The sequence below is a fragment of the Staurois parvus genome, unplaced genomic scaffold (assembly GCF_062004578.1).
Source record: "Staurois parvus isolate SC_StPar_1 unplaced genomic scaffold, SC_StPar_1.0 ptg000747l, whole genome shotgun sequence".
NCBI classification, from domain to species: domain Eukaryota; kingdom Metazoa; phylum Chordata; class Amphibia; order Anura; family Ranidae; genus Staurois; species Staurois parvus.
Genome location: NW_028318543.1, coordinates 1138743 through 1166644, shown reverse-complemented (window position 1 = coordinate 1166644; position 27902 = coordinate 1138743). Strand labels below are relative to the sequence as shown.

General features: G+C 44.2%; 1 protein-coding gene across 1 annotated transcript in view; it reads left to right on the top strand.

The window, feature by feature from the left end:
• LOC149445073 (vomeronasal type-2 receptor 26-like) overlaps positions 1-27300 on the top strand; it is an 87503-nt gene extending 60203 nt beyond the window's left edge. Inside the window, exons 2-3 of the mRNA XM_089654236.1 lie at positions 15454-15577; positions 25774-27300. Of these exons, the coding sequence (XP_089510362.1) occupies positions 15454-15577; positions 25774-26666 (1017 nt within the window). The 3' untranslated portion in view covers positions 26667-27300. The remainder of the gene's footprint in view (positions 1-15453; positions 15578-25773) is intronic.
• The last annotated feature ends 602 nt before the right edge of the window (positions 27301-27902 follow it).

Sequence of the window (27902 nt, the reverse complement as noted above, 5' to 3'; positions counted from 1 at the left end):
TTTCTATTGGATGAAGATCCGGGGATTGGGCTGGCCACTCCATAACGTCCATCTTGTTGGTCTGGAACCAAGATGTTGCACGTTTACTGGTGTGTTTGGGGTCGTTGTCTTGTTGGAACACCCATTTCAAGGGCATTTCCTCTTCAGCATAAGGCAGCATGACCTCTTCAAGTATTCTGATGTATTCAAACTGATCCTTGATCCCTGGTATGCGATAAATAGCCCCAACACCGTAGTATGAGAAACATCCCCATATCATGATGCTTGCACCACCATGCTTCACTGTCTGCACAGTGTACTGTGGCTTGAATTCAGTGTTTGGGGGTCGTCTGACAAACTGTCTCCGCCCACTAGACCCAAAAAGAACAATCTTACTTCCATCAGTCCACAAAATGTTGCGCCATTTCTCTTTAGGCCAGTCAATGTGCTCTTTGACAGATTGTAACCTCTTCAGCACGTCTTTTTCTCCAACAGTGGGACATTGCGGGGACTTCTTGCAGATAGCTTGGCTTCACATAGGCGTCTTCTAATTGTAACAGTCCTCACAGGGAACGTCACACCTTCTTTCATCTTCCTGGAGCTGATTGTTGGCTGAGTCCGCGCCATGTTGGCTATTCTTCTATCCATTCCAATGGTAGTTTTTCGCTTTCTTCCTCGTCTTTCAGGTTTTGGTTGCCATTTTAAAGCATTTGCCATCATTTTAGCTGAGCAGCCGATCATTTTCTGCACTTCTTTATATGTTTTCCCCTCTCCAATCAACTTTTTAATCAAGGTACGCTGTTCTTCTGAACAATGTCTGGAACGACCCATTTTCCTCAGAATTTCAGAGAGAAATGCACTGTAACCAGCATGTCCAACATTTGCTGCCTTCCTTCCTTAAATAAGGGCAATAATTGCCACCTGTTTCTCAAAGAATGAATGACCTCACTAATAGAACTCCACACGGCTATTATTTTGAACACGCCCCTTTCAATGAGTGATTCAATGACACAGAATCAGCAGCATGCATGTCATGACTGTTGGGTCTGTTGGATTTCTATGACTCTACTACACCTGCTAGGAAATTATTTGCCATGTAGAAATATCATTTCCACCAAAAACAGTGATTGATCCGGTTAGTGATGTCTGACTGCTAGTATTTTGAACATAACTGTATATACAGTATATATATATATATAAATATATATCGTATTTTACATTCCATAAGACGCACCTAGGTTTTAGAGGAGAGAGAAAAGAAAAAAAATATTCTGAACCAATGGACTGCGGACACAGTACAGGAGATGGCCAGAGACTGCGGACACAGTACAGGAGATGACCAGAGACTGTGGACACGGTACAGGAGATGACCTGAGACTGCGGACACAGTACAGGGGATGACCAGAGACTGCGGACACAGTACAGGGGATGACCAGAGACTGCCGACATACTACAGGAGATGACCAGAGACTGCGGACAGTACAGGAGATGACCAGAGACTGTGGACACGGTACAGGAGATGACCAGAGACTGCGGACACAGTACAGGGGATGACCAGAGACTGCGGACACGGTACAGGAGATGACCAGAGACTGCGGACATACTACAGGAGATGACCAGAGACTGCGGACAGTACAGGAGATGACCGGAGACTGCGGACACAGTACAGGAGATGACCAGAGACTGCGGACATAGTACAGGGGATAACCAGAGACTGCAGACATAGTACAGGGGATGACCAGAGACTGCAGACACAGTACAGGAGATGACCAGAGACTGCGGACATAGTACAGGGGATGACCAGAGACTGCAGACACGGTACAGGAGATGACCAGAGACTGCAGACACGGTACAGGGGATGACCAGAGACTGCAGACACGGTACAGGAGATGACCAGAGACTGCGGACATAGTACAGGAGATGACCAGAGACTGCGGACACAGTACAGGAGATGACCAGAGACTGCGGATACGGTACAGGAGATGACCAGAGACTGCAGACACAGTACAGGGGATGACCAGAGACTGAGGACATGGTACAGGAGAAGACCCGAGACTGCAGACATAGTACAGGAGATGACCAGAGACTGCAGACACAGTACAGGAGATGACCAGAGACTGCGGACATAGTACAGGAGATGACCAGAGATTGCAGACACGGTACAGGAGATGACCAGAGACTGCGGACACAGTACAGGGGATGACCAGAGACTGCGGACATAGTACAGGAGATGACCACAGACTGCGGACACAGTACAGGAGATGACCACAGACTGCGGACCTTTGGGGAGCGGGTATCCGAATTTGACAGGTACCCACTCCCACTTCTGCTGCGATCACCTCTCTCCCTGTAGTTTTCTAGGACACGTGACAGGTCCCAGAAGACTACGGGGCCATTCACAAAGTGCAGCATTTCTCACGCATGCGCAGTGGGCACCCGGCTGTGAAGCCGCAAGCTGTAACAGCCGGGTACCCACACTGAAGATGATGAGGTGATGAGGACACCGCTGGACCGAAGAGCAGGATCTGTTGCACAGAAGAGCCGAGCGGCCAATCCCTCTACTGGCCTCCATCCCTCTCTGCCAATCCCTCCACTGGTCTCCACTCAGTGTCCTCCATCCCTCTCTGCCAATCCCTCCACTGGCCTCCATTCACTGTCCTCCACCCCTCTCTGCCAATCCCTCCACTTGCCTCCACTCAGTGTCTTTCAACCCTCTCTGCCAATCCCTCCACTGACCTCTACTCAGTGTCCTCCACCCCTCTCTGCCAATCCTTCCACTGGCCTCCACTCAGTGTCCTCCACCCCTCTCTGCCAATCCCTCCACTGACCTCCACTCAGTGTCCTCCACCCCTCTCTGCCAATCCTTCCACTGGCCTCCACTCAGTGTCCTCCACCCCTCTCTGCCAATCCCTCCACTGACCTCCACTCAGTGTCTTCCACCCCTCTCTGCCAATCCCTCCACTGACCTCCACTCAGTGTCCTCCACCCCTCTCTGCCAATCCCTCAACTGGCTTCCCGTTGCCCAATGGATAAAATTCAAAACATTAACAATAACATATAAAGCCATCTATAACTCCGCCCCCAAATTACATCACCAATCTTGTCTCCAAATATCACCCAAACCATCCTCTCCGCTCCTCCTATGACCTCCTGCTCTCTAGCTCCCTTGTCTCTTTCTCCCATGCTCGTCTCTAGGACTTCTCCAGAGCCTCTCCCATCCTCTGGAACTTTCTACCCCAATTTATCAGACTATCCCCTACTCTGCTCACTTTTAGGCAATCTCTGAAAACCTATCTCTTCAGGGAAGCCTATCCTGCCGTCAGCTAATACCGGAATCTTCTATTCCTCCTACCAGCCCATCCCCCACAGTTATTACCTTTTGTACCACCAGCCCCTCCCTCCTAGATTGTAAGCTCCCAGGATCAGGGCCCTCCTATCTCTCTTGTATTGAACTGTATTGTTGCTGTATTTTCTCCCATTATATTGTAAAGCGCTGAGCACACTGTTGGCGCCATAAATCCTGTATAATAATAATAATAATAACTGGAAAAGCTCCAATTTCTGGGGAAATTGTGTGAAGTGTTCTTGCCTCCACCAGTAGTCTACAATTCACACTCTAGCTTTTGTCACTCTGCTGACTGCTCACACACCTGGGTTCCTATGGCACCTCACTCTACAGCAAGGGCAGAGAAGAGCGGTTAAAAACAAACTGCTCCAACTTGCTCACTTCACTGGCGGTTGCCATCTTCAAACGGTTGTAGTTTAACAATTATAAATCCTATACCGAAGAGCTTTATATTGTGAGAATCACAAGACCCAGACCTTCATTTTGATGCATAGTATGTCTCTGAAATATTAAAAATGAAGGCACAGTCGCAGTTTAGAATTTGCCCTTCAAATTTGAGGTGTCTAGAGTGGAGTTTCAATGAATGTCAAGGGGCGGCGTGAGTTGCAAACAAATAGTCATATTGTGAAAACTATCAGGACTATGGCTTAGCCGTGGACATTTTTAGTGGCAGCCGGGATAGCTGAACGTTTGATATAAGATTTGTGTAGCTGGGCGGGAAGATGAGGGAGTGATGGCAGTTTAGAAATCATGTCCTGATTTTTCAGCTCACACTCTAGTTTTGAACATTCCGCCATTCATTCCTATGGGACCAATTTCACCACAAAAACGCAGATATTTCTTGAACCATTCGGTGAAATGTTCCACAAAGTAATAGCACACCAATCGGGAACAATCCGCACGTTTCGGTATATCGCTGTCTATGTAGTGTAAACACTGTGGGAGGAGTTAGGGTGGTAAATGTGGGAGGAGTTAGAGGAGTAAATTTGGCTATAATAATACGAATATATATGTGAGATAACAGGAAGTGGTCGCCATGCAGGAACACTTAATATCTTGGATCTAACCACTTTGTATTTTTTAATTAGACTTTAATTTCAGAACCTTTATACCTGTATATAGTAATGTGAGTATTTCTGTCTTCCATGAAAAGCTGCACAAATATGTGAGAAATGTTCATTACACCGACCCAGACGGAGGCGAGATCTACTTCAATGAGAGAAGAGAAATCCCAACCGATCTTATTGTACAGAGCTGCCTTTATTTAAGCAATATATCTTTTCCTCAAAGCAAAATTTCCGTTTTTCAAGACCCGGATTTTGTACCCAAAACGTATGATATGAGTAACATCTTCTGGAAACATGGCAACGTAAGAAATGACTTCAATGTTTTCTGTTCATATCATTTGCTGAGGAGGTTCATAATTAGGATTTCTAGGTATTTGTATCCTTGTTTTAAGATATACCAACAAACACGTATTGTCACGGTATAGGGACCCGGCCAATTATCAATTCCTGCTTACTGATCCGGAGTGTCACGATATGAGTTCTCTGCCAGCCCAGTTAATAATCCCCAGGTATTAATTCCTTGTTCCTAATCCCTCCTGGCCATAGGAAGAGCCTCCTCCAATTAGTATTCACTCCTGTGTGCCAAAGGCCCCTAGCTGTAATTAACTCGCCCCTCCACAAAAGGTCCCAAATTCAATGAGTGTATACATCCCTAATTAGTGCCTTACTTTTGTTTTAATGTATTTCCCCCACTAATAATCCGGCCCAACCAGTCCTTTCTGTGTACAGCTACAAATTAAATTACTGTAGTTCCATTCTCTTCATTGTCACCTGCTAATGACCCCCCTCTCTTCCTGCTCAGGGGGTTTAAGAGGCCAGTGCTGGTCTCTCTTGTTGCGCCATTCTGCTGGGTAACCACTGAGGGGTCCAGCTGGACTCTAGTGGCCCCCGGCTCTGCCTGAGCTCCATTGGAGGAAGGGGGATCCCAGAAGCTACATCAGCCTGCCTGGAACGCTGTCAACTCTGCCTGAGACTATCGCATCAGCTTTGCGTGAGTGTATGCTCCCCTTGTGCTATCTGACTGCTTATGAACTGCCTCTTGGATTACAAATTGCTGTGGAGCCTTTAGCTTTGCCCACCGGGGCTGGATTACAAGTATTTTGGACTCTCTCCCTGCACTACTCCCCATTGAGTGACTGTTGTCTGTTTTAATAAAGCTTTAAGTGTTTGCCGTCTGCCTTGTGTGTTCTGTCCCGCTTACCCTCCGTTACACGTATGTTCATGAAAGTGGTCATTCTTGGAGTCGGTGAAGGCTTTTAACTGCCATAATTTTGTGCAACGTTTCCTATAAGTGATCTATTTTCTATTTTGAGTATATATGTGTTATGAAATAAAGTTGGCATGGTGCGCATGCGTGGCCCGTGGGGACGGACATGTCTCTCTGAGGCTCCTCTGCACCACAGGGAAGACAGCCGCCCCGACCCATGATCCTGGCCCGCATCATCATATAAATGGCCCCAGTTGCCATAGCGATCCCCCTGCCACACGCTAATATGGTCAGGGGAGCGTCCCGGCACCAGACTCCGCCGCCCGGCAAACCAATCGAGGAGGCCCTTGCTCGTGCCTCCTCCAAGATGGCCGCTGCACCCTCTCACAGCAGCAAGCCAGCAGCATTGAAGTATACAGCCCTGCACACGGAGCATCCAAGCCATCCCTGCACTTCTGAGGGTGAGTCTGATGCTGAGACAGAGACCCCCATACATGCTTCAACACCTGATCTTACTACTCCTGACCTCACACGTTTTGGAAAAATGCTACACAAAGCCCTGAACACAGACCTCTGACCGCACCACAGACAAGCTGTCCAGAGAAATCCACGAACTAGAGCAATGCACTGGTGACCTGGAACAGAGGGAGGATGACCTGAACGCCTCATTTCAAACATAAACACACAAACTCGACCTTTTGCGTGACGAAAACACTACATTACAAATGTGCTTAGAGGACTTTGAGAATCGGGCTAGGCGCTCAAACGTGTGAATTTGTGGCCTTCCTGAGTCGATTATTGATGTCCAATCCACTGTCACAGCGTTATTTCAAGAGCTCGCCCCTGCTATTCCCATAGAATGCCTAGAAATGGATAGGGTTCACAGGGCATTGGATCCAAAACGCACCAGCGGCCCACCATGAGATATCATAGCCAAGCTCCACTTCTTTCGCACTAAAGAACAATTTCTACAAGCAGCCCGTAATGCAGAATCCCTCACGTTCCAGGGTCACACTTACCAGCTATTCCAAGACCTCTGTCCCACTACCGTTGCCAAACGAAGGGCAATGAAGCCACATTTACAAGCTCTTCAACAGCATGGCATACCGTATAAATGGTGCTTCCCCTTCGCAGTACGTTTCCAGTACCAGGCCCTAGACCACATCTGCAAGACCCCTGATGAGCTTCAAGACACCCTGCGGAACCTCCAGCTGCACCCTCACACAACACCATCAGAAAGCTCCAGACGACGATCAGCAGAGGCATAGCTAGGATATTTTGCACCCGAGGATGAACAGCCACCTCATGACACCCCCCCCAGCTTCATATGGTCCTTGTAGACACCCCCCATCCCAATCACATTGCCCCCCCTTTATCCATGGCACTACACACCCGGCTCGGATCTCCCGTCGTCCCCTCTGGCACATGCCCGGCTCACTGCCCTCCTCTCCGCTCTGCTCCGCTCCTCTCCTCTCCCGGCCGCCCATTGTAGATGGCAGACGTATCAGATGACATGTCTGCTGCAGCCGCTGCAGTGATCTTGTCACCTCATTTTGCCGCCCCTTTACCTTGGTACCCGGGTACATATGTACCCCCCTGCCCCCCCAGCTACGCCTCTGACGATCAGCATCTTGCTCACCGCAGAAATCTCACCCGACACACCTCACCAACGGTCAACTCAACACTCACAAATGAGGACGTTTTTCATCACCTGCTCCATCTCCACAAGATTCCATGGACTGAATCTCATCAATCATCTCTCGCTTTACAGCCTACATTCAACGAAGTGGAACTCCGCCACCCTCGTAGTTGACACCCATGGTGTCTGTTCCTCTCATCCCTCACCTGAATGCAGATGTTAAGCATCCGTATCCTTATGTTAGCCCCCAGGACTCATACTGTCCTTCTGACTTCTTCTTCTGTTCTCCCCCCTTTTTTCTTAAAACAATGTTATAACCTGTATTGAGGAAAATTTCTTGCTACACCGTATATCAAGGTCCGTCCTACTCTCTCTCCTCTATCGTTAAGAGCTTGTTGTGCCTTATATATTACTTGTTGGTTTAATCTTCAATCGATTATGCCTGTATTTTATGTATAGGATCCTCAGTTCCGGCGGCATGGAAGATTTCACCCCCCATCTCTGCAGACCTACCTGGATGACCGATGCCACCCAACCCTAGGATCCCTTGACTCTCCTGTATGCCAATCCTGATGTTCTTTCTCCCCCCAGGATCGCACTACTACATTCATGTTTATATGCTGTCTTCCCCACAACCAGCGTACCTGCACACTCACCACTAGCCCCTTTGGTATCGCATTTTTGATACCACTTGGGCTATTACCGCTCCCCAGACCACTCGAGTCCCGGGTGATCCCGGGGACCACTTCTTTGCCTAATTATGGATCCCTATATCCCTCTCCTGATACCCTTCCCTAGCCCTATCCTCCTCCCCTCTCCCCTACACGACTCCACATCTTTGCCTAACTCCTTCTCCCACACAACAATCTTACATCTAGACTGCCAGATTCTCTCTCAGCTGGTACCACTCTATTATCTGAATCACCACACGCTCTCCCCATGGGTTCCCTAAACATTCTCACCCTGAATGTTCAGGGTCTTAACATACTGCAGAAGCAAAACAAGGTATTCTGCTCATTCGCATCATACAATGCCCTCCAGGAGACGCACTATACTCCTACCTCCACTCCAAAATTCTTTGGCCCCCGCTACCCACAGGTCTACACAGCCTTCGCTGCTACCAAACGTAGAGGGGTACTCATTGCCTTCAACCGTGCGACACCCTTCACATTGCATACTGAGATTAAAGACCCTAAAGGTCATTATCTCCTGCTCACCGGGCAACTTCTGGACATTGAAGTCACCATCACCACGTATTACGCCACAAACCAAGGTCCCTTACCATTTCTTTCCCACCTATTATCAGTTATCGACCATCACAAATGCGGCATGCTGTTACTCTGTGGAGATTCAAATTGCACGATATACCCCTTCCTAGATAAGTCCCCTCAACCCCCTCCTCTGGTCACCTCTAAACAAACCTTCCAAACCATATTACAATGTTACTCAATGATAGATACATGGAGAGAACTCAATCCCATAAAATGCCAATTTACCTTCTATTCCCACCCTCATAAGACATTCTCAAGAAGAGATCACATCTTTATGACTGCTAGCTCTTCCCCACCAAGTACTGGCCTCCGACATCCTCCCAATTCCCTGGTCGGATCACTGTGCTGTTGTCACGTACCTGATGGGAGACTGGATTGATGAGGTCGGCCTCACTTGTGTCACTAGCCCTGACCCTGCTGAGGTTGAAACAGAGGGAGTCTAGGGACCAGGGGGGCAAGAGCGCCAGTGGTTGTTGCTTGCGGCTCTTGCAGATGATGACCTTGGTAGGCAGGATATCCTCTGATTTGGGCACCGTAGAAATAGACCAGGCAGGTTCAGTGGATTTGCCAGATGCACAGCAGAGCAAGGTAGATAGCAAAGACACAGGACTGGAGCGGAATCGTAGGATAGCCGCGGTCATAACAGTCAGGCAGCACAGTACAGGATCAGAAGGAAAAGCCAAAGTCAGGAGCAGAGCCGAAGTCAGGAACCAGGAACCAGGAGCAGGAGAGTAATCAGAGTCAGGTCAGGAACAAGCCGAGTCAGCAACAAAGGAATCAAACAGGAGCAAGCAGGACACGGGGGGAGCTGAAGACCAGTCAGCACTGAATCTGAGCAGAGGCGCTCCTTAAATGGCCCGTCTGGCACCAATCTTCACCGTGCGTGTGCACGTGTGCATGCATGTGCCTGATCGTGCATTTCTGCGTGCCTGCGCACAACCGTAAATTCTTCTGCGGGATCTCTTTTGCGCATTCGCATTCCCGATCGCGATTCTTCTTGCTTGAAATCCCTTACAGCTGTGCTTACTTCCATTGCCTCTCTGGCCCCATCCCCCCCGATCCCTCTTGGACCATCAACGAGAACCTCCTAGCGAACCCGACACATTGCTCAGATATCGAAATGGCGCTCAAAAGTTATCTATCTCTAAACCACACTCCAGATATCTCCCCTCTCCTTTTTTGGGAAGCACATAAACCTGTACTCCGCGGTTTTGCGTTAGTAAAACACCCTTCCTAAACAAAGAAAAGAGACGGCAACGCCTTCTTCTAGAACAAACCTATGACCAATCTCATCAAGCTTTCCAAGCGACCCCTTCCCCTGCCAATCGAGAAGCCCTAGATCCCGACTGGCCCTTGATCTTCTCCTTACGGACCAAGCTGAGCTCTCCCTTTGTAGATCCTGACATAAATATTATACAAAAGCCAATAAACCTGTCACCTTTCTTGCACTTTCAATCCGTAGGCTTGATCAGATCACCAAACCCATTCGACTACACACTTCCTCTGATAACCTCACTAGTAATCCGGAATGGATCCTACAAGTTTTCCACAAGCATCTCTCACATCTCTATTCTTCTTCCACACCCTTCAACTCTTCCCAGGCCGACACCCTCTTAGCCTCTCTCACATTCCCAAAACTCTCAGAACATCATCTAACAGCATTAGAACTTCCTATCTCCACAGCTGAAACTCTAAATGCTATTAAATTCCTAAAGCCCTGTAAACGTCCAGGACCCAACAGATTTTCTGCCACATACTACAAAAAGTTTGCCCACCTACTCACGCCTGTTCTTACTAACGCATTCAATGCCATATTATCAGGCTAAACTTTTAACCCAGATACAGTACAAGCCAACATCTTGAAGATCCCAAAGCCGAATTCAGACGACACGCAATGGTCCAATTATAGGCCAATTTCCCTCCTCAACATAGACATCAAAATCGCTAGCTAAAATCTTATCTACACGCCTCAACACGTGTATAGGATCCCTAATTCATAATGACCAAGTGGGCTTTATACCAACTCGACAAGGCGGAGACAACATATGACGCGCAACTCTTCTGACACACATAGCTAAATCCCACAATATTCCTGCCTGTTTCCTGTCCCTGGACATACGGAAGGCATTTGACACAGTCTCATGGCCATACCTGCACTACATTCTGCTTTGGCCCTCATTTTTTAACCTGGATCTTCTCTCTCTACCGCAAACCCTCGGTCAGAATCAAATACTTAGGTCATCGGTCTGCTCGATTCCCAATTTCATGTGGCACCAGACAGGGTTGCCCCCTGTCCCCTCAACTCTTTGCCCTAGCCATAGAACCGCTGGCCCTTCTGATCAGGACCAACCCGGATGTCCATGAACTTGAGATAGGAGGCACCTTCCATAAACTGTGTCTATCCGCAGGATGACATCTTACTTTTCCTCACCTCTCCCTTGACATGCTCTTCTGCTCTCCTTCGGCTCCTTGATAAGTTTGGCTCACTCTCCAGCCTTCAAATTAACCCCCAGAAGTCATTAGCACTCAATATTTCACTCCCCCTTAACTCCCCACTTGAAACAGATACTTCTGTTGTCATGGTCACAAAGCTCTATTCTCTTCTTGGGTATAAAACTAACTCCAAATATTTTGGATCTCTACGCTGCCAACTACACCCCTATGTTAGCTCATCTAATGGCACTTGTGACCAAATGGTCCTCTCTCCCACTGGCATGGCTAGGCAGAATAGCAGTCGTGAAGATGTCAATCCTCCCCAAAATTCTATACCTCTTCAGTGTTCTCCCAATCTCAGTACCCACTCATTACCTTCGTACTTTACAACACCGCATTTTTTCCTACGTCTGAGGCAAGGTTCGCACACGTGTTCCCTGCTCCACTCTTTATCACCCCAAACTTAATGCCGGACTCGGTCTCCCAAATATCAGTAAATACTACCGAATGGCACACATAGCACAATTACCAAAATATCACACTACCTCCGAAACCCCGCAATGGGTTATCCTTGGATCTATAGAGTGTGACCCCTTATCTACTGCTAACCTTCTCTGGTTAAGACCTATTGATCGTCGTTCGGTTACAAACCCCATTACTTCTCACTTCTTGCTTCTTTGGGATAAATTGAAATCCCGCTATCTCCTACAGTCACCACATAACCCCCTTCTCTCATATCTCAGAAACCCAGCCTTCGCCCCGGCCTGGTCCTCACCACATTTAAACACTGATCCTCAGCCAACCTTATCCGGACTCATCACTTTGTGCTCAGGAACAAGTTCAGACCCTTTACCTCATTATGTGAAACCCATGAACTCTCAACTTCTGAAATATTTCGGTAAATTGAAAAATTTCTACGCTCCATACACTACAGCTGCGAGTCCAGTAAACACCATGTCCCCTTTTGAACGGGCTTGCCACAAAGACCGCCATAGGCGAGGCCTCATATCATATCTGTACTCCCTCTTCACAACCTCGACCACTACACCACTACCCTCATATATACACAAATGGGAAACGGACCTTGGCCAGCAATTCGACTCTTCTAATTGTGACCACATCTGGTCCAATACTAAAGCGTCATCGCAAAATATCGTGGCCTTGGAAACCAAATACAAGGTCCTGACTCGTTGGTACCTAGTCCCAGCAAGAATAGAGAAGTACACCCCTAATTACCCTTCAACTTACTTCAGAGGCTGTGTAGACCTGGGCACACATTTCCATATACTATGGTGGGACTGCCCAACCACCCAAGTCTTCTGGGCGGAAGTCTTTAGTATGCTTTCTACACTAAGCGCAAAAATCCTCCAACTGAACCCATCAACTGCGCTGCTCAGCCTACGACCCCCTGACGTCACAAATTCACAATTCAAGCTTATCCTACAAGTTACTACAGCAGCCAAGCAGGTCATAGCCAAATCTTGGAAATCTCCCTCGCTATGCATCACAGTAGTTAAAAATAAAGTTACCCAGGCTATGATTCATACAAAAGTAGAAGCCACAATTTTAGATACCATCCCTAAATTCAAGAAGGTTTGGAACCCCTGGGTAGAGCATTTCCTTCTGCCTAACTTGGATGACTCACTTCTCAACCCGTAACAAATACTTCAAGCTACATCGGTACCACCCCCCACCAATCTCACGTTCTTCATCTATTGCTTCTAACCGTGGAGTCACCTCCCTCTCCTCATCCCTCCCCTCTTTCTCTTCCCTTTCCTATAAGGTCTCATTTGTTATTGATACCTACTTTTGTACCTATGCAATGTTTTGTATGAGAATTGTATACCTCCACTGTCCCATTTATTCCTTCCTGTTAAAATCAATAAAATCTTTGAACAGGAAATAAAGTTGTCATAGAAGGTAATGAGGTCTGTAAATCTCTGACATACAGTATGACACGGGATATAATTATTACAGAAAACAGCAGCATTAAAATCAGGAAATTATTAGTAATACATCCAATTGGGCCCTCAAGAAGTTCAGGATGTCCTTATAACATGTCCTTAGCACTCCATGAAATGTATAAAAGAAATATAAATGGATAGAAAATAAATATAACTGGGCAGCTCTTTGTGTTTTCCATGTTGCTGGTGAACATAAATTCCATAAGAACATTTAGAACCCCCTAGAGGTGTCTCCTGGATAAATGGTGACTGATCTAATGTGACCAAACAAGAATGTATCTTCAAGTTGGTGACAGATTATATACAGTGACATGAGTGGGTGTAACAGTTGTGATTTACACTCACCGGCCACTTTATTAGGTCCACCTGTTCAATTGCTCGGTAACACAAATTGCTAATCAGCCAATCACATGAAAGCAACTCAATGCATTTAGGCATCTAGACATGGTGAAGACATCTTGCTTCAAACCGAGTTTCAGAATGGGGAAGAAAGGGGATTTAAGTGATTTTGAACATGGCATGCATGTTGGTGCCAGACGTTCTGGTCTGAGTATTTAAAAAACTGCTGATATACTGGGATTTTCCTGCACAACCATCTCTGGGGTTTACAGAGAATGGTCTGAAAAAGAGAAAATATCCAGTGAGTGGCAGTTGTGTGGAGGAAAATGCTTTGTTGATATCAGAGATCAGAGGATAATGGGCAGACTGGTTTAAGATGATGTATCAAAATGTATATAATGATACAATGTATAATGGAATGCATATAATGATACAATGTATAATGGAATGTATATAATGATACAATGTATAATAGAATGTATATAATGATACAATGTATAATAGAATGTATATAATGATACAATGTATAATGTGATGCATATAATGATACAATGTATAATAGGATGTATATAATGATACAATGTATAATAGGATGTATATAATGATACAATGTATAATGAATTGTGTATAATGATACAATGTATAATGAAATGTATATAATGATACAATGTATAATAGGATGTATATAATGATACAATGTATAATGGAATGCATATAATGATACAATGTATAATAGGATGTGTATAATGAAACAATGTATAATAGAATGTATATAATGATACAATGTATAATGGAATGTATATAATGATACAATGTATAATAGGATGTATATAATGATACAATGTATAATGGAATGTATATAATGATACAATGTATAATAGGATGTATATAATGATACAATGTATAATAGGATGTATATAATGATACAATGTATAATAGGATGTATATAATGATACAATGTATAATAGGATGTATATAATGATACAATGTATAATAGGTTGTGTATAATAATACAATGTATAATAGGATGTATATAACAATACAATGTATAATGGAATGTATATAACGATACAATGTATAATATGATGTATATAATGATACAATGTATAATATGATGTATATAATGATACAATGTATAATAGGATGTATATAACGATACGATCTATAATGGAATGTATATAACGATACGATGTATAATGGAATGTATATAATGATACAATGTATCTCTCGCCACCATTCATAGAGAAAGAAAAAAACAAGGGGGCTGGGCTGTACAGTGACTGATCACTGTGATAGCTAATCAGAAGCTATAACAGTGATCATGTGACCCGGAATCCGGAGTCCCGTGTCCCAATTGCTAGAATGGGACCCCAGGGCTCTCAGTGACACCGAGTTCTTTATGCTGGAAACGCACCATGCGGCGCGCTCCCAGCAGAAAGCCAGGTACACAAATATGCGACCCCACGGAAAACAGCCCAGTTCTGTGAAGCAACGTATTTGTGTGACGTCGGAGTCAAGGGGTTAAAGGGAAGCTTTGCACTAAATAAGCAGTTTAACCTAAAATAGAGGTCCCATCAGCATGCCATAAGTCCTCCTGCATACGGGACGTTTTTACAGCGGCTGTTTTTGTCTTTTGAAGTTTTTCTCTACATCCAATAAACCCCCCCAGCATGTTCTCCTATGTGTCCGTACACACAGACTGGAATCAACGGTTTTTCGCTGAAAAAAAAACAGGATTAGCGGGTTTCTAAAGGAGTTTTTTAGCTGTAAAAACCCTGTAACACTGAAAAACGTGCCAAAATGCAGTAAAACATCGCAAAACTGTGTTTTTGACTCCCAACATTTTTTTTTTGTAAGAAACGCAAATGCAGAAAAACGCCGCTAAACTCTAATGCAACAATTCTAAAAAAAGCTGAAAAACTGCGGTTTTTAACGTAACTTTACACAGCTAACGTTATCAGCATTATCAAAACGTCCCCCCCCCCCCAGTGTACATGAGGACTAACAATCGATGAACGCCCCAGATGAATGAGAACCGCAAAATACTGCCCCCCAAGAGGATCTCAGATCTGCAGAATTTGACCCAAATTAGAAGCAAACCTGAACCTCATTCCTATTTGTAACACTTAGTTTGTAGAGTCTCTTGAGGGATGACGGACATTTACATTTAATAATAATAATAATAATAATAATAATATCTGATTTCAGGTAACAATATCTCGATGCTCAGATCCCTGTGTACCCGGCAGCAGAAAAAAGTTTGGCTCTTCCATACATAAATGCTGCTATGAGTGTTCCCCGTGTCCAGAAGGAGAGATATCCAACATTTCCGGTACAGTTTGTATTTCTTAGTTATTGTTGGACTCAGCAGACTTTAGCAATGTAATACTGCTACAGCTTGGAACGGGTGCGCAAAATCATGTATATATATGTGATTTTGCAGTTCCGGGAAGCGCCGTCATTCGCAGCCTCAGCTGTCAATCACCAAGTCCTGATGGGTGATTACTTGCCACCACCCGGTGATCGCCGAGTATCTCCAACAGGGGAGAAACCTGTGTATAGACAACACGGATCTCTCCTCTGTCAGCTCCTGCACACTGCTTTGTATGGCTCTGCATAGCAGTGTGCTTACAGTGAAACACACAGCACACAGTTAACCCTTTGAACGTCCCTCGTGTTAACCCCTTCCTGCTCAGTGCCATTAGTACAGTGTCGGTGCTTTTTATTAGCATTGATCACTGTATTGGTGTCATTGGGGATGTCAGAGACACTAAGTCAATTCCCCCCAATATCAGAATGCCTTCTGCAGTCCTGCTATAAATCACTGATCACCGCCAAAGACACGGAGCAGAATACATTTTGGCTGAAATTTATGACAAAATTAGATTTTTAAAAAATTTTACTGTCTTTTTTCTCCAGTTTATCTGAGGATTGCAGTCATTTACCGGCCTCTTGGCCCTGTGTCACACTTTCTCAATGATTTGTCCACATGGCTACCCTACTTTCCTCTGAAGTACCCGCCATCATCCTTGGTGACTTTAGCAGTCCAATCAATGTTAACACCTCAGCCACTTCTCAACTACTCAGCTTAACGTCCTCTTTTAACCGAATACAATGGACACAAGCCACCACTTTCTCCAATGGCAACCCTCAACCTCGCATTCTCCCACTTAAGCACTCCCTGTAACCTCTCCAACATCCCTTTTCCTCTCTCTGACCACAACCTTCTCAGTTTCACACTTTCCCTGTCTCCTACCTCCCATGCCTCCAACCTGCAAACGGTTACCCGCAGGAAATTTGGCCACCTCAACCCTTCCCTTCTTCATCCTGCTACTGACTGCCTTTATGATAAAATCGCTCCCCTGTCCTTCCCAGACCTGGGCACTTCTGACTACAACAACATTCTGTCATCCTTCCTGGACACACTCCTCTCACTACACGCAGAACCAGGCCTCACCTGTCACAACCCTGGCAAACAGATGACACCAGAAGTCTCAAGAGATGCAGTCATGCTCTTGAGCAAGTATGGAGTACAACTAAATCCCTGAAAGACTTCACCCTCTACAAATCCCTCCTTCTCAAATACAGCTCCTACCTCCATACTGTTAAACAAACCTACTACACGAGTCTCATCAAAACCCTCTCATCCAAATCCTGTCAACTCTTTTCTACATTTAATTCCTTACTTCACCCCACACTGCCTCCAGCCACCAACATGCTTACTGCCCAGGATATTGCCAATCATTTCAATAACAAAATCAACACAATTTGTCATGAGATAGCCAGCATCCAGCTTTCTCTCCCAATCAACACACCAAGTCCAACACCATACTCCTCCTTCAACCCTGTTACCACTGAGGAAGTTGCCAAACTACTTTCCTCTGTCCACCTCACCACCTTTCCCCTGGACCTGTCCTCTCTCAATTACTATGACCACCTTCCTGCTCCATCCTAAACTCTCAAACCCACATCTTCAACCTTTCCCTCTCTTCAAGTACATTTCCCTTCACGCTCAAACATGTACTGACCACCCCCATACTTAAAAAATCCTCACTGGACCCCACCTGTTTGAATAACCTAAGACCCATCTCCCTGCTTCCATTTGCCTCCAAGCTTCTTGAATTCCTTATCCACAGTGGTATGAGTTGCTACCTCATTGACAACAACCTTCTCAATCCCCTACAGTTCTGCTTCCTCCCGCAATGTTCCACTGAAAATGCTCTATTAAAACTCACCAATGACCTTTTAACTGCTAAAACCAACGGCCATTACTCCATACTCATACTCTTAGACCTTTCTGCTGCCTTTGACACAGTTGACCACCCACTCGTCCTCAACAAACTCCACTCCCTTGGCCTCCATGACTCTGCTCTTTCCTGGGTATTCTGGTACCTATCTCAGTGCACTTTTAGTGTCACATACAATACCATTTACTCTGCTCCTCTTCCTCTTTCTGTTGGGGTCCCCCAAGGCTCCATCCTTGGGCTCCTCCTCTTCTCTCTCTATATCTCTTCCATAGGCAAGTTGATAACCTCCAGTGGATTTCAATGCCACCTCTATGCTGATGACACCCAGATCTATCTCTCAACTTCTCAATTCACCCCCTCAATCCCCTTACAGATCACAAATTTACTAAGTGACGTATCAGTATGGATGTCACACCATACCTCAAACTCAATCTTTCTAAAACTGAGCTTGTAATAGTTCCTCCTTCTGTATCCCCTCCCTATGACTTTACCATTGAGATCAACGGCACAACCAATGGTCCCTCCACACATGCCAGGTGTAATCTTAATGGTGCTAGGTGTAATCCTAGACTCTGATCTCTCCTTCATCCCCCACATCCAATATCTGGCTAAATTTTGCTGCCTCAAATACCGGAACATTTCCAGAATTCGCCCCTCCCTGACTAAAGACACCACACAACAGCTTATTCACTCCTTGATTATTTACCAACTTGACTACAACTCCCTTCTCACTGGCCTACCCTTACACTGGCTATCCCCCCTTCAGTATGCTATGAATGCTGCTGCCAGACTAATGCACCTTACTAACCAATCCATGACTACTGCCCCTCTGCCTATCTCTTCACTGGCTTCAACTAACCCAACATATACATTCAAAATACAAACTACAACATGCAAGGCCATCCACAACATTGCCCCCAGCTACATCACCAACCTCATCTGCAAATATTGTCCTCTCCTCCCAAGACCTCCTGCTCTCCATTTACCTCCTCCCACACTCACCTCCGGAACTTCTCTAGACCCTCTCCCATCCTCTGGAAAATGGCCACCTAAAAGCAAAGGATTTGAGTCTCTGTAGCATGACCTCCGACAGGTTCAAGCTGAGAGCCTCAGACTTCTGATAATTTATTTGAAAATTAGATAATTCACCATAACGTCTAAATTCAGCCATCAAGTTGGGAATGGTGACATCCAGTTAACTGCTAAAAAAGAGCAAATCATCTGCATAAGTAGAGACCTTATGGCATTTATGCCCAGTCAAAATATTATGAATGTTCTGCTTACTCCTAACATAGTGTAGAAATGGTTCACACATTAAAAGGAAAATGAGGGGTGAAAAGGCACAACCATGTCTTGTACCATTTGTAACAGGGAATGGAGACGAGCAATCCATTAGCACCTGTGCTGTGACTCAGTCCACGTTCTCATAGTCGGACTAAGGCCTTTGTCTTCCAGTGTGGCCCTGATGAAGGACAAATTCACCCTGTCAAAGGCCTTTTCACATCAGTAGAACGAAGGAGAGTTGGAGTAGTCCTTGGCAGGACAGAATGTATAACATTAAGTCTTCGGATCATACCATCCCATGGCTCTCTGTCTGGCATAAAGCCCACCCGGTCATAATGGATAATGTTCTTAAGATAAGGAATCAGATGGGTAGCTAAGATTTTAGTGAATAGTTTCGGATCAAGCTTGAGCAGAGAAATAGGCCTTTAGTTGGCGCATCGAGTGGGATCTTTCCTTTCTTTGGTGATCACTGAGATATGGGCTGTTAATGTTTCTGGGTGTACAGTGTGTTCATGAGAGCACAATGGACATTCACTCTGATGGTAATACGCTTGGCCTTGTATAACCCCATCTCTGCACTCCTGGCAACTTCACCAACACCTCCTGTCCTTTCTCTGATCACAACCTCATCAGTTTCACAGTATACTTGTTTTCAACCACCTATCCCCCCAAGCAGCAAATGATTACTTGTAGAAACCTTCACCCTTCTCTTTTCTATTCTGCTACTGACCACCTCTATGACAAAATCTCTCCCATTTCCTGTCCTGACCTGGCCACCTCTGTCTAGAACAGTTCACTCTCATCTTCAGTGGATGCACTTGATCCTCTAACTAATGAAATGACTAATGAAACCACCAAGCTACTCATTCACTCCCTTATTATATCTTGCCTTGACTTTTGCAACTCCCTTCTCATATATCGATCTCTCCATAGGCTATTCCCTCTCCAGTCTATCATGAATGCTGCTGCCAGGATCAACTACCTTACCAACTGCTCAATGTTTGCCACCCCTCTCTGCCAATCCCTCCACTGTCTTCCGATTGCCCAGTGAATTAAATTCAAAATGCTAACAACAACAACATACAAAGCTATTCACAACTCTACCCCCAGCTACATCACCAGTCTTGTATACAGATATCTCCCAAACCATCCTCTCCGCTCCTCTCATGATCTCCTGCCCTCAAGATCCCTTGCCTCCTCCTCTCCCATCCTCTGGAATTCTTGACCTCAATATGTCTGGCTATCCCCTACTCTAGATGCCTTTAGGTGATCCCTGAAAACTCATCTGTTCAGGGAGGCAAAACATTGCAGAACAAACCTCCAAAAAAATTTCAAATATATGAATAGTAGAAAGGTCCGGCCCGAGCATGTAGGCCCTTTACAGAATCATCTAGAGGGGGTGACTGGGGACAAAGAGAAGGCCAATGTATGAAATCCCTTCTTCAGCTCTGTGTATACAAAGGAACATGGGGGGGCTCCTGTCCATAATGGGCGTGGTACTGACACAGCTCCAGATGATTCACATTGGCTCACAATTTAAATGATCCAAAAATATTTAGACAGAATAAAAGGTGAAAAAAGCACCTGGACCGGATGGCATACACCCACGGGGCCTTAAAGAATTGAGCTCTGTCATTTCACAGCAATTGTTTCTCATTTTTAGGGACTCTTCAATGACTGGCATAGTACCACTGGATTGGCGTAAGGCCAATGTGGGCCAATATTTAAAAAGGGGTCAAAATCTTTCCCAAGTAATTATAGACCTGTTAGTGTAACTTCTATAGTTGGGAAGATACTGGAGAGTTTAATAAAAGACCACATAGAGGAGTTCTTGCTGGAAACAAATATTGTAAGCAACAGACAGGATGGATTCATGAAAGACAGAAGTTGTCAAACAAATCTGATTTCTTTTTATGAGGAGGTGAGCAAAACCTTGTAAAGAGGAGTGGCTGTGGACGTGGTATACTTGGACAGAGGGGTGGCGGTGGACGTGGTATACTCAGACAGAGGGGTGGCTGTGGACGTGGTATACTTGGACAGAGGGGTGGCGGTGGACGTGGTATACTTGGACAGAGGGGTGGCAGTGGACGTGGTATACTCGGACAGAGGGATGGGGGTGAACGTGGTATACTCGGACAGAGGGGGCGGTGGACATGGTATACTCAGACAGAGGGGTGGGGGTGGACGTATTATACTTGGACAGAGGGTTGGCGGTGGACGTGGTATACTTGGACAGAGGGGTGGCTGTGGACGTGGTATACTTGGACAGAGGGGTGGCGGTAGATGTGGTATACTCGGACAGAGGGGTGGCTGTGAACGTAGTATACTTGGACAGAGGGGTGGCTGTGGACATGGTATACTTGGACAGAGGGGTGGCGGTAGATGTGGTATACTTGGACAGAGGGGTGGCAGGGGATGTGGTATACTTGGACAGAGGGGTGGCGGTGGATGTGGTATACTCAGACAGAGGGATGGGGGTGGACGTAGTATACTTGGACAGAGGGTTGGCGGTGGACGTGGTATACTTGGACAGAGGGGTGGCGGTGGACGTGGTATACTCGGACAGAGGGGTGGCAGGGGACGTGGTATACTTGAACACAGTTCCCCACACACGGCTAATGTGTAAGGAAAGTCTACAGGCTGGAAAAATCAGAATGTAAACGGATAGAAAACTGGCTAAAAGATCGTATTCACAGAGTAGTGGTTAATGATTCATAATCTGAATGGTCTAGGGGTGTCAGTGATGTACCCCAAGGTTCAGCGTGATTAGTGGGGTATCCCAAGGTTCAGTGTTATTAGTGGGGTACCCCAAGGTTCAGCGTGATTAGTGGGGTATCCCAAGGTTCAGTGTTATTAGTGGGGTACCCCAAGGTTCAGCATGATTAGTGAGTTTCCCCAAGGTTCAGTGTTATTAGTGGGGTCCCCCAAGGGTCAGTGTTGGGACCCTTACTTTTTAATATATTTATAAACAATATAGGATTTGGGATTATAAATCCCATTTCAGTCTTTGCAGATGACACCAAGCTGTGCCGGGGAATAACGTCCTTACAGGATGTCTCCAACTTACAAGCCGACCTCAATGTTCTGTGTAATTGGGGGACTATGGGGCCAATGAGGTTTAATGGTGATAAATGTAATGTTCTGCACTTGGGGGCTAAGAATATGCATGCATCATACATACTAGGGGGGTACAACTGGGGGGTCAATGGTGGAGAAGGATCTGGGGGGGTCAATGATGGAGAAGGATTTAGGGGTTCTGGTAGATCACAAGCTTAATAATGGCATGAAAGCTGCGGGTTCTAAAGCGAGAAAAATCCTCTCTTGTATTATTACCATTATTAACACCTCAACTAGAATATGCAGTTCAGTTTTGGGCTCCAATTCACAAAAAGGACATTGGGGAACTGGAGGAAAAAAAAGCGAAGGGAAACCAAACTGATACGAGACATGGAGGAGCTCAGCTACGAGGAAAGATTAGAGGAACTGAATGTATCCTCTACTTAAAAGAGGAGATTAAGGGGGAATAAGATCACCATGTATAATACATAAGGGGGGATATGATCTCCATGTATAATACATAAGGGGGGATATGATCTCCATGTATAATACATAAGGGGGATATGATCTCCATGTATAATACATAAGGGGGGATATGATCTCCATGTATAATACATTAGGGGGATATGATCACCATGTATAATACATAAGGGGGGATATGATCTCCATGTATAATACATAAGGGGGGGATATGATCTCCATGTATAATACATAAGGGAGGGATATGATCTCCATGTATAATACATAAGAGGGGATATGATCTCCATGTATAATACATAAGGGGGGGATATGATCTCCATGTATAATACATAAGGGAGGGATATGATCTCCATGTATAATACATAAGGGGGGGATATGATCTCCATGTATAATACATAAGGGGGGGATATGATCTCCATGTATAATACATAAGGGGGGATATGATCTCCATGTATAATACATAAGGGGGATATGATCTCCATGTATAATACATAAGGGGGGATATGATCTCCATGTATAATACATAAGGGGGATATGATCTCCATGTATAATACATAAGGGGGATATGATCTCCATGTATAATACATAAGGGGGGATATGATCACCATGTATAATACATAAGGGGGATATGATCTCCATGTATAATACATAAGGGGGGATATGATCTCCATGTATAATACATAAGGGGGGATATGATCTCCATGTATAATACATAAGGGGGGATATGATCTCCATGTATAATACATAAGGGGGATATGATCTCCATGTATAATACATAAGGGGGGATATGATCTCCATGGATAATACATAAGGGGGGGGGGGTATGATCTCCATGTATAATACATAAGGGGGGATATGATCACCATGTATAATACATAAGGGGGGGTATGATCTCCATGTATAATACATAAGGGGGGATATGATCACCATGTATAATACATAAGGGGGGATATGATCTCCATGTATAATACATAAGGGGGGATATGATCTCCATGTATAATACATAAGGGGGGATATGATCTCCATGTATAATACATAAGGGGGATATGATCTCCATGTATAATACATAAGGGGGGATATGATCTCCATGTATAATACATAAGGGGGGATATGATCTCCATGGATAATACATAAGGGGGGGTATGATCTCCATGTATAATACATAAGGGGGGATATGATCACCATGGATAATACATAAGGGGGATATGATCTCCATGTATAATACATAAGGGGGGATATGATCTCCATGTATAATACATAAGGGGGGATATGATCTCCATGTATAATACATAAGGGGGATATGATCTCCATGTATAATACATAAGGGGGGATATGATCTCCATGTATAATACATAAGGGGGGATATGATCTCCATGTATAATACATAAGGGAGGATATGATCCCCATGTATAATACATAAGGGGGGATATGATCTCCATGTATAATACATAAGGGGGGATATGATCACCATGTATAATACATAAGGGGGGATATGATCTCCATGTATAATACATAAGGGGGGATATGATCTCCATGTATAATACATAAGGGGAGATATGATCCCCATGTATAATACATAAGGGGGGATATGATCTCCATGTATAATACATAAGGGGAGGATATGATCTCCATGTATAATACATAAGGGGGGATATGATCTCCATGTATAATACATAAGGGGGGGATATGATCTCCATGTATAATACATAAGGGGGATATGATCTCCATGTATAATACATAAGGGGGGATATGATCTCCCTGTATAATACATAAGGGGGGGGGGTATGATCTCCATGTATAATACATAAGGGGGATATGATATCCATGTATAATACATAAGGGGGGTATGATCTCCATGTATAAATATACCAGTGATTCATATAGTGAACTCGGTGTATTTATTCACCTTGAGGTCATCACAGAGGACAAGGGGGCGCTCTTTACGTCTGGAGGAAAATAAATTTCATCTCCAAACATGGGAAGGTTTCTTCACAGTAAGAGCTGTGAGAATGTGGAATAGACTCCCTCCAGAGTTGGTTGTGGCCAGCTCAGTGGATTGCTGTAGGAAAGTCCTGGATTCTTTCTTGGATACACAGAATATAACTGTATATAACATTTATAGGGGAAGTTGATCCAGGGAATATCCGATTGCCTCTCGGGGGATCAGGAAGGAATTTTTTCCCCTACAGGATCAAATTGGATCGTACTTTGCTGGGTTTTTTTTGCCTTCCTCTGGATCAACTGTGGGTGTAGGATTATAACTTTTTCTTTTTTTTTTTTTCTATGGTTGAATTGGATGGACTTTTGTCTTTTTTCAGCCAGACTAATTATGTAACTATGTAACTATACGACTCCAATTACACATTTATCACTTCCATCAGCTCTACCCCCACAGTTATAACCCTTTGTACCACTTGCCCCACCCTATTAGATTGTGAGCTCTTATGTGCCGGGCCCTCTTAATACTCTAGTTTGTATTGCATTGTAACTGTATTGTCTCCCTTTATAATGTAAAGATCTGTGCAATCTGTTGGCTCTATATAAATCCTGTATAATAATAACAGGACAACTCTGAATTTCTGACATAATCAACAGCTATTATTTTTTAATTTGCATTCATTATTAAAACAAAATGTTTACAATGGTATATTTAACAGGCCAAACAGTAGGAAAAAAGAGATTTTTAGGGTTTTCAGACAATTAAATTGAAATTCCCCATTATCACTTTTTGCCTATTTATTTTACATATCTTTTTTTTTTCTTTTCGTGTTTTTTTAAGCACATACTAATGTACATAATGTGCAGCCTCTACACATAGGAGTTCAACTGTGTGATATCTATTATCTATCTATCTATCTATCTATCTATCTATCTATTATCTATTTATCTATCTATCTATCTATCTATCTATCTATCTATCTATCTATCTATCTATCTATCTACTATCTATTATCTATCTATTATCTATCTATCTATCTATCTATCTATCTATCTATCTATCTATCTATCTATTATCTATCTATCTATCTATCTATCTATCTATCTATCTATCTATTATCTATCTATCTATCTATCTATCTATCTATCTATCTATCTATCTATTATCTATCTATCTATCTATCTATCTATCTATTATCTATCTATCTATCTATCTATCTATCTATCTAGCTATCTATTATCTATCTATCTATCTATCTATCTATCTATCTATCTATCTATTATCTATCTATCTATCTATCTATCTATCTATCTATCTATCTATCTATTATCTATCTATCTATCTATCTATCTATCTATCTATCTATTATCTATCTATCTATCTATCTATCTATCTATCTATCTATCTCCCACAATTAACTGATGGAAATCCCATTGCTAGCTGTGAGACAACACAAGACAGTTCATTTCCTCAGAAGCTCTGACCCCGATGCTCATTGTGTTTGTATTGTTCTTCCTGCAGACAGTGAAAACTGCATGAAATGTCCTGATGATGAATGGCCAAATGAGAAGAAGGATCGGTGTGTTCCAAGAGTGGTGGAATTTCTCTCCTACACTGATGACACCATTGTTGCAGTATTTTCAGCCGTCTCCATCCTCTGTTGCCTTCTGACTGGTTTAATATTGGGGATATTTATACATTACCGGGACACCCCCATTGTTAAAGCCAATAACCGGAACCTGAGCTATCTTCTCCTGGTCTCCATCATGCTGAGCTTCCTCTGTGTCTTCTTGTTCCTCGGCCATCCAGTAGATGTGACCTGCATGCTGCGTGTCACCTCTTTTGGTGTCATCTTCTCAGTTGCCGTCTCTTCTCTACTTGCCAAAAGTATCATGGTGTGTATTGCTTTTAAAGCCACCAAACCTGGGAGTCCCTGGAGGAAATGGATGGGAACCAAACTGCCCAATTGTATCATCTGTGTCTTCTCACTGGTCCAAGTCATAATCTGTGTCACTTGGTTGTCTATTTCTCCCCCCTTCCAGGATCGAGACACTCACTCTTATCAGGGGAAGATCATCATTCAGTGTAATGAGGGTTCAGTTATTGGCTTCTACTCTGTCCTGGGATATATGGGGCTTCTGGCAGCTGTGAGCTTCATTATCGCTTTTATGGCCAGGACATTACCGGACAGTTTTAATGAGGCCAAGTACATCACCTTCAGCATGCTGGTGTTCTGCAGTGTCTGGATTGCCATGATCCCGGCCTATCTGAGCACCAGAGGGAAATACATGGTGGCTGTGGAGGTCTTTGCTATAATAGCATCAAGTTCTGGACTTCTTGGCTGTATATTTTTCCCAAAATGTTACATAATTCTGTTCAGACCTGACCTGAATACAAAGACAGTTATCCGCTAATATGTGAGGAGCAACACTGGGTTACCTGTAGTTATGGCATTATCTCTATTAGTGTTCATTTTAGTATTTTGCTAGTGTATTGAGAATGAACACTGTTATATATAAACATTTCATACTTATTTCTCTGGTGGATGGTGCATTTAATTTTTGCTCTGGACACCGTTGGTATCAGACACTTTGGATTTGTTGGAAACCTTGTCCCCTGCTGGGTGTAGTCGTTCCTCCCATCGAACATTACATCACTATAGAACAATGTAATCACTTAGTGAGGAGGAACCACAGTGACCAGAGGGGGGGGGGGGGAGAATCCAAAACTTCCTAAAGTGTCAGATACCAGAGCCAATCACTCTTCAAGAGAGGGAAGATTTCACTCACCACCTTCCATGAAGATAGATATTAAACGTTCTTCTGTAAGCTGATTGTGATGTGATTTATATAGTGTCAGGGTCACAATCATTACATTGTATGTAAATGTATCCTGCTATATCAATAAATACAATTTGCTTTGGGCATTCTAAAATCATTTTTAATATTAGGTAAAGATGATGGGAGCTCAGTAAGTTCACATTTTAAGCTGACTTCATTTTAAAGAATATTTTCTCTATAGGACTTAATAAAAGAATGTTTCTCCATGTATACTTTTTTTTGTTAACTGCTGCCACAAAGGAGTATTTGGCTTCGCCATACAATGCTGGAGGGACAACTCCAGACCTTGCTGAGAGGCTAAGCCAGTTACTGGTCCAGGCTCCTTGGTGGATCCCGACCAAATGGACCAGCTGAGTGAAGGCAGCGGACTGTCAGCTGAAAATGGGTGTGGTCTACCTTCTTGAGGGCCTGTGGATATTTTGGGATCCCCCTAAGCTCTGTACAGCCAGGCAACACACATTTTCCACCCTTTCTTCTAAAGTCAGTACAACAGTCCTTGAGCTTGGTTTTGTTGTTTTTATTACGGGTTAACAACTTGGATAGGGTCTAGGCGTATATGGGATGCCCAAGGACCCGTACAACTTCAGAGGATAACGTCTTTGCAAAAATGGACAAAAACAGCAACAGTCTTAGTAAGGAGCACTGGGTCCCCTTTAGTGAACCTCCTCAGACCCCAGATGAAAATCTCCTCATCCACCCGGCTGTCCTGAGAGTATCCCTGGAGAAGGGATTCCAAGATCCACAGTAAAGTAGCCTCAGTGAGAACTAGTTGGGTACTGCACCTTCCTTCACTCCATCTTCCAACTGACT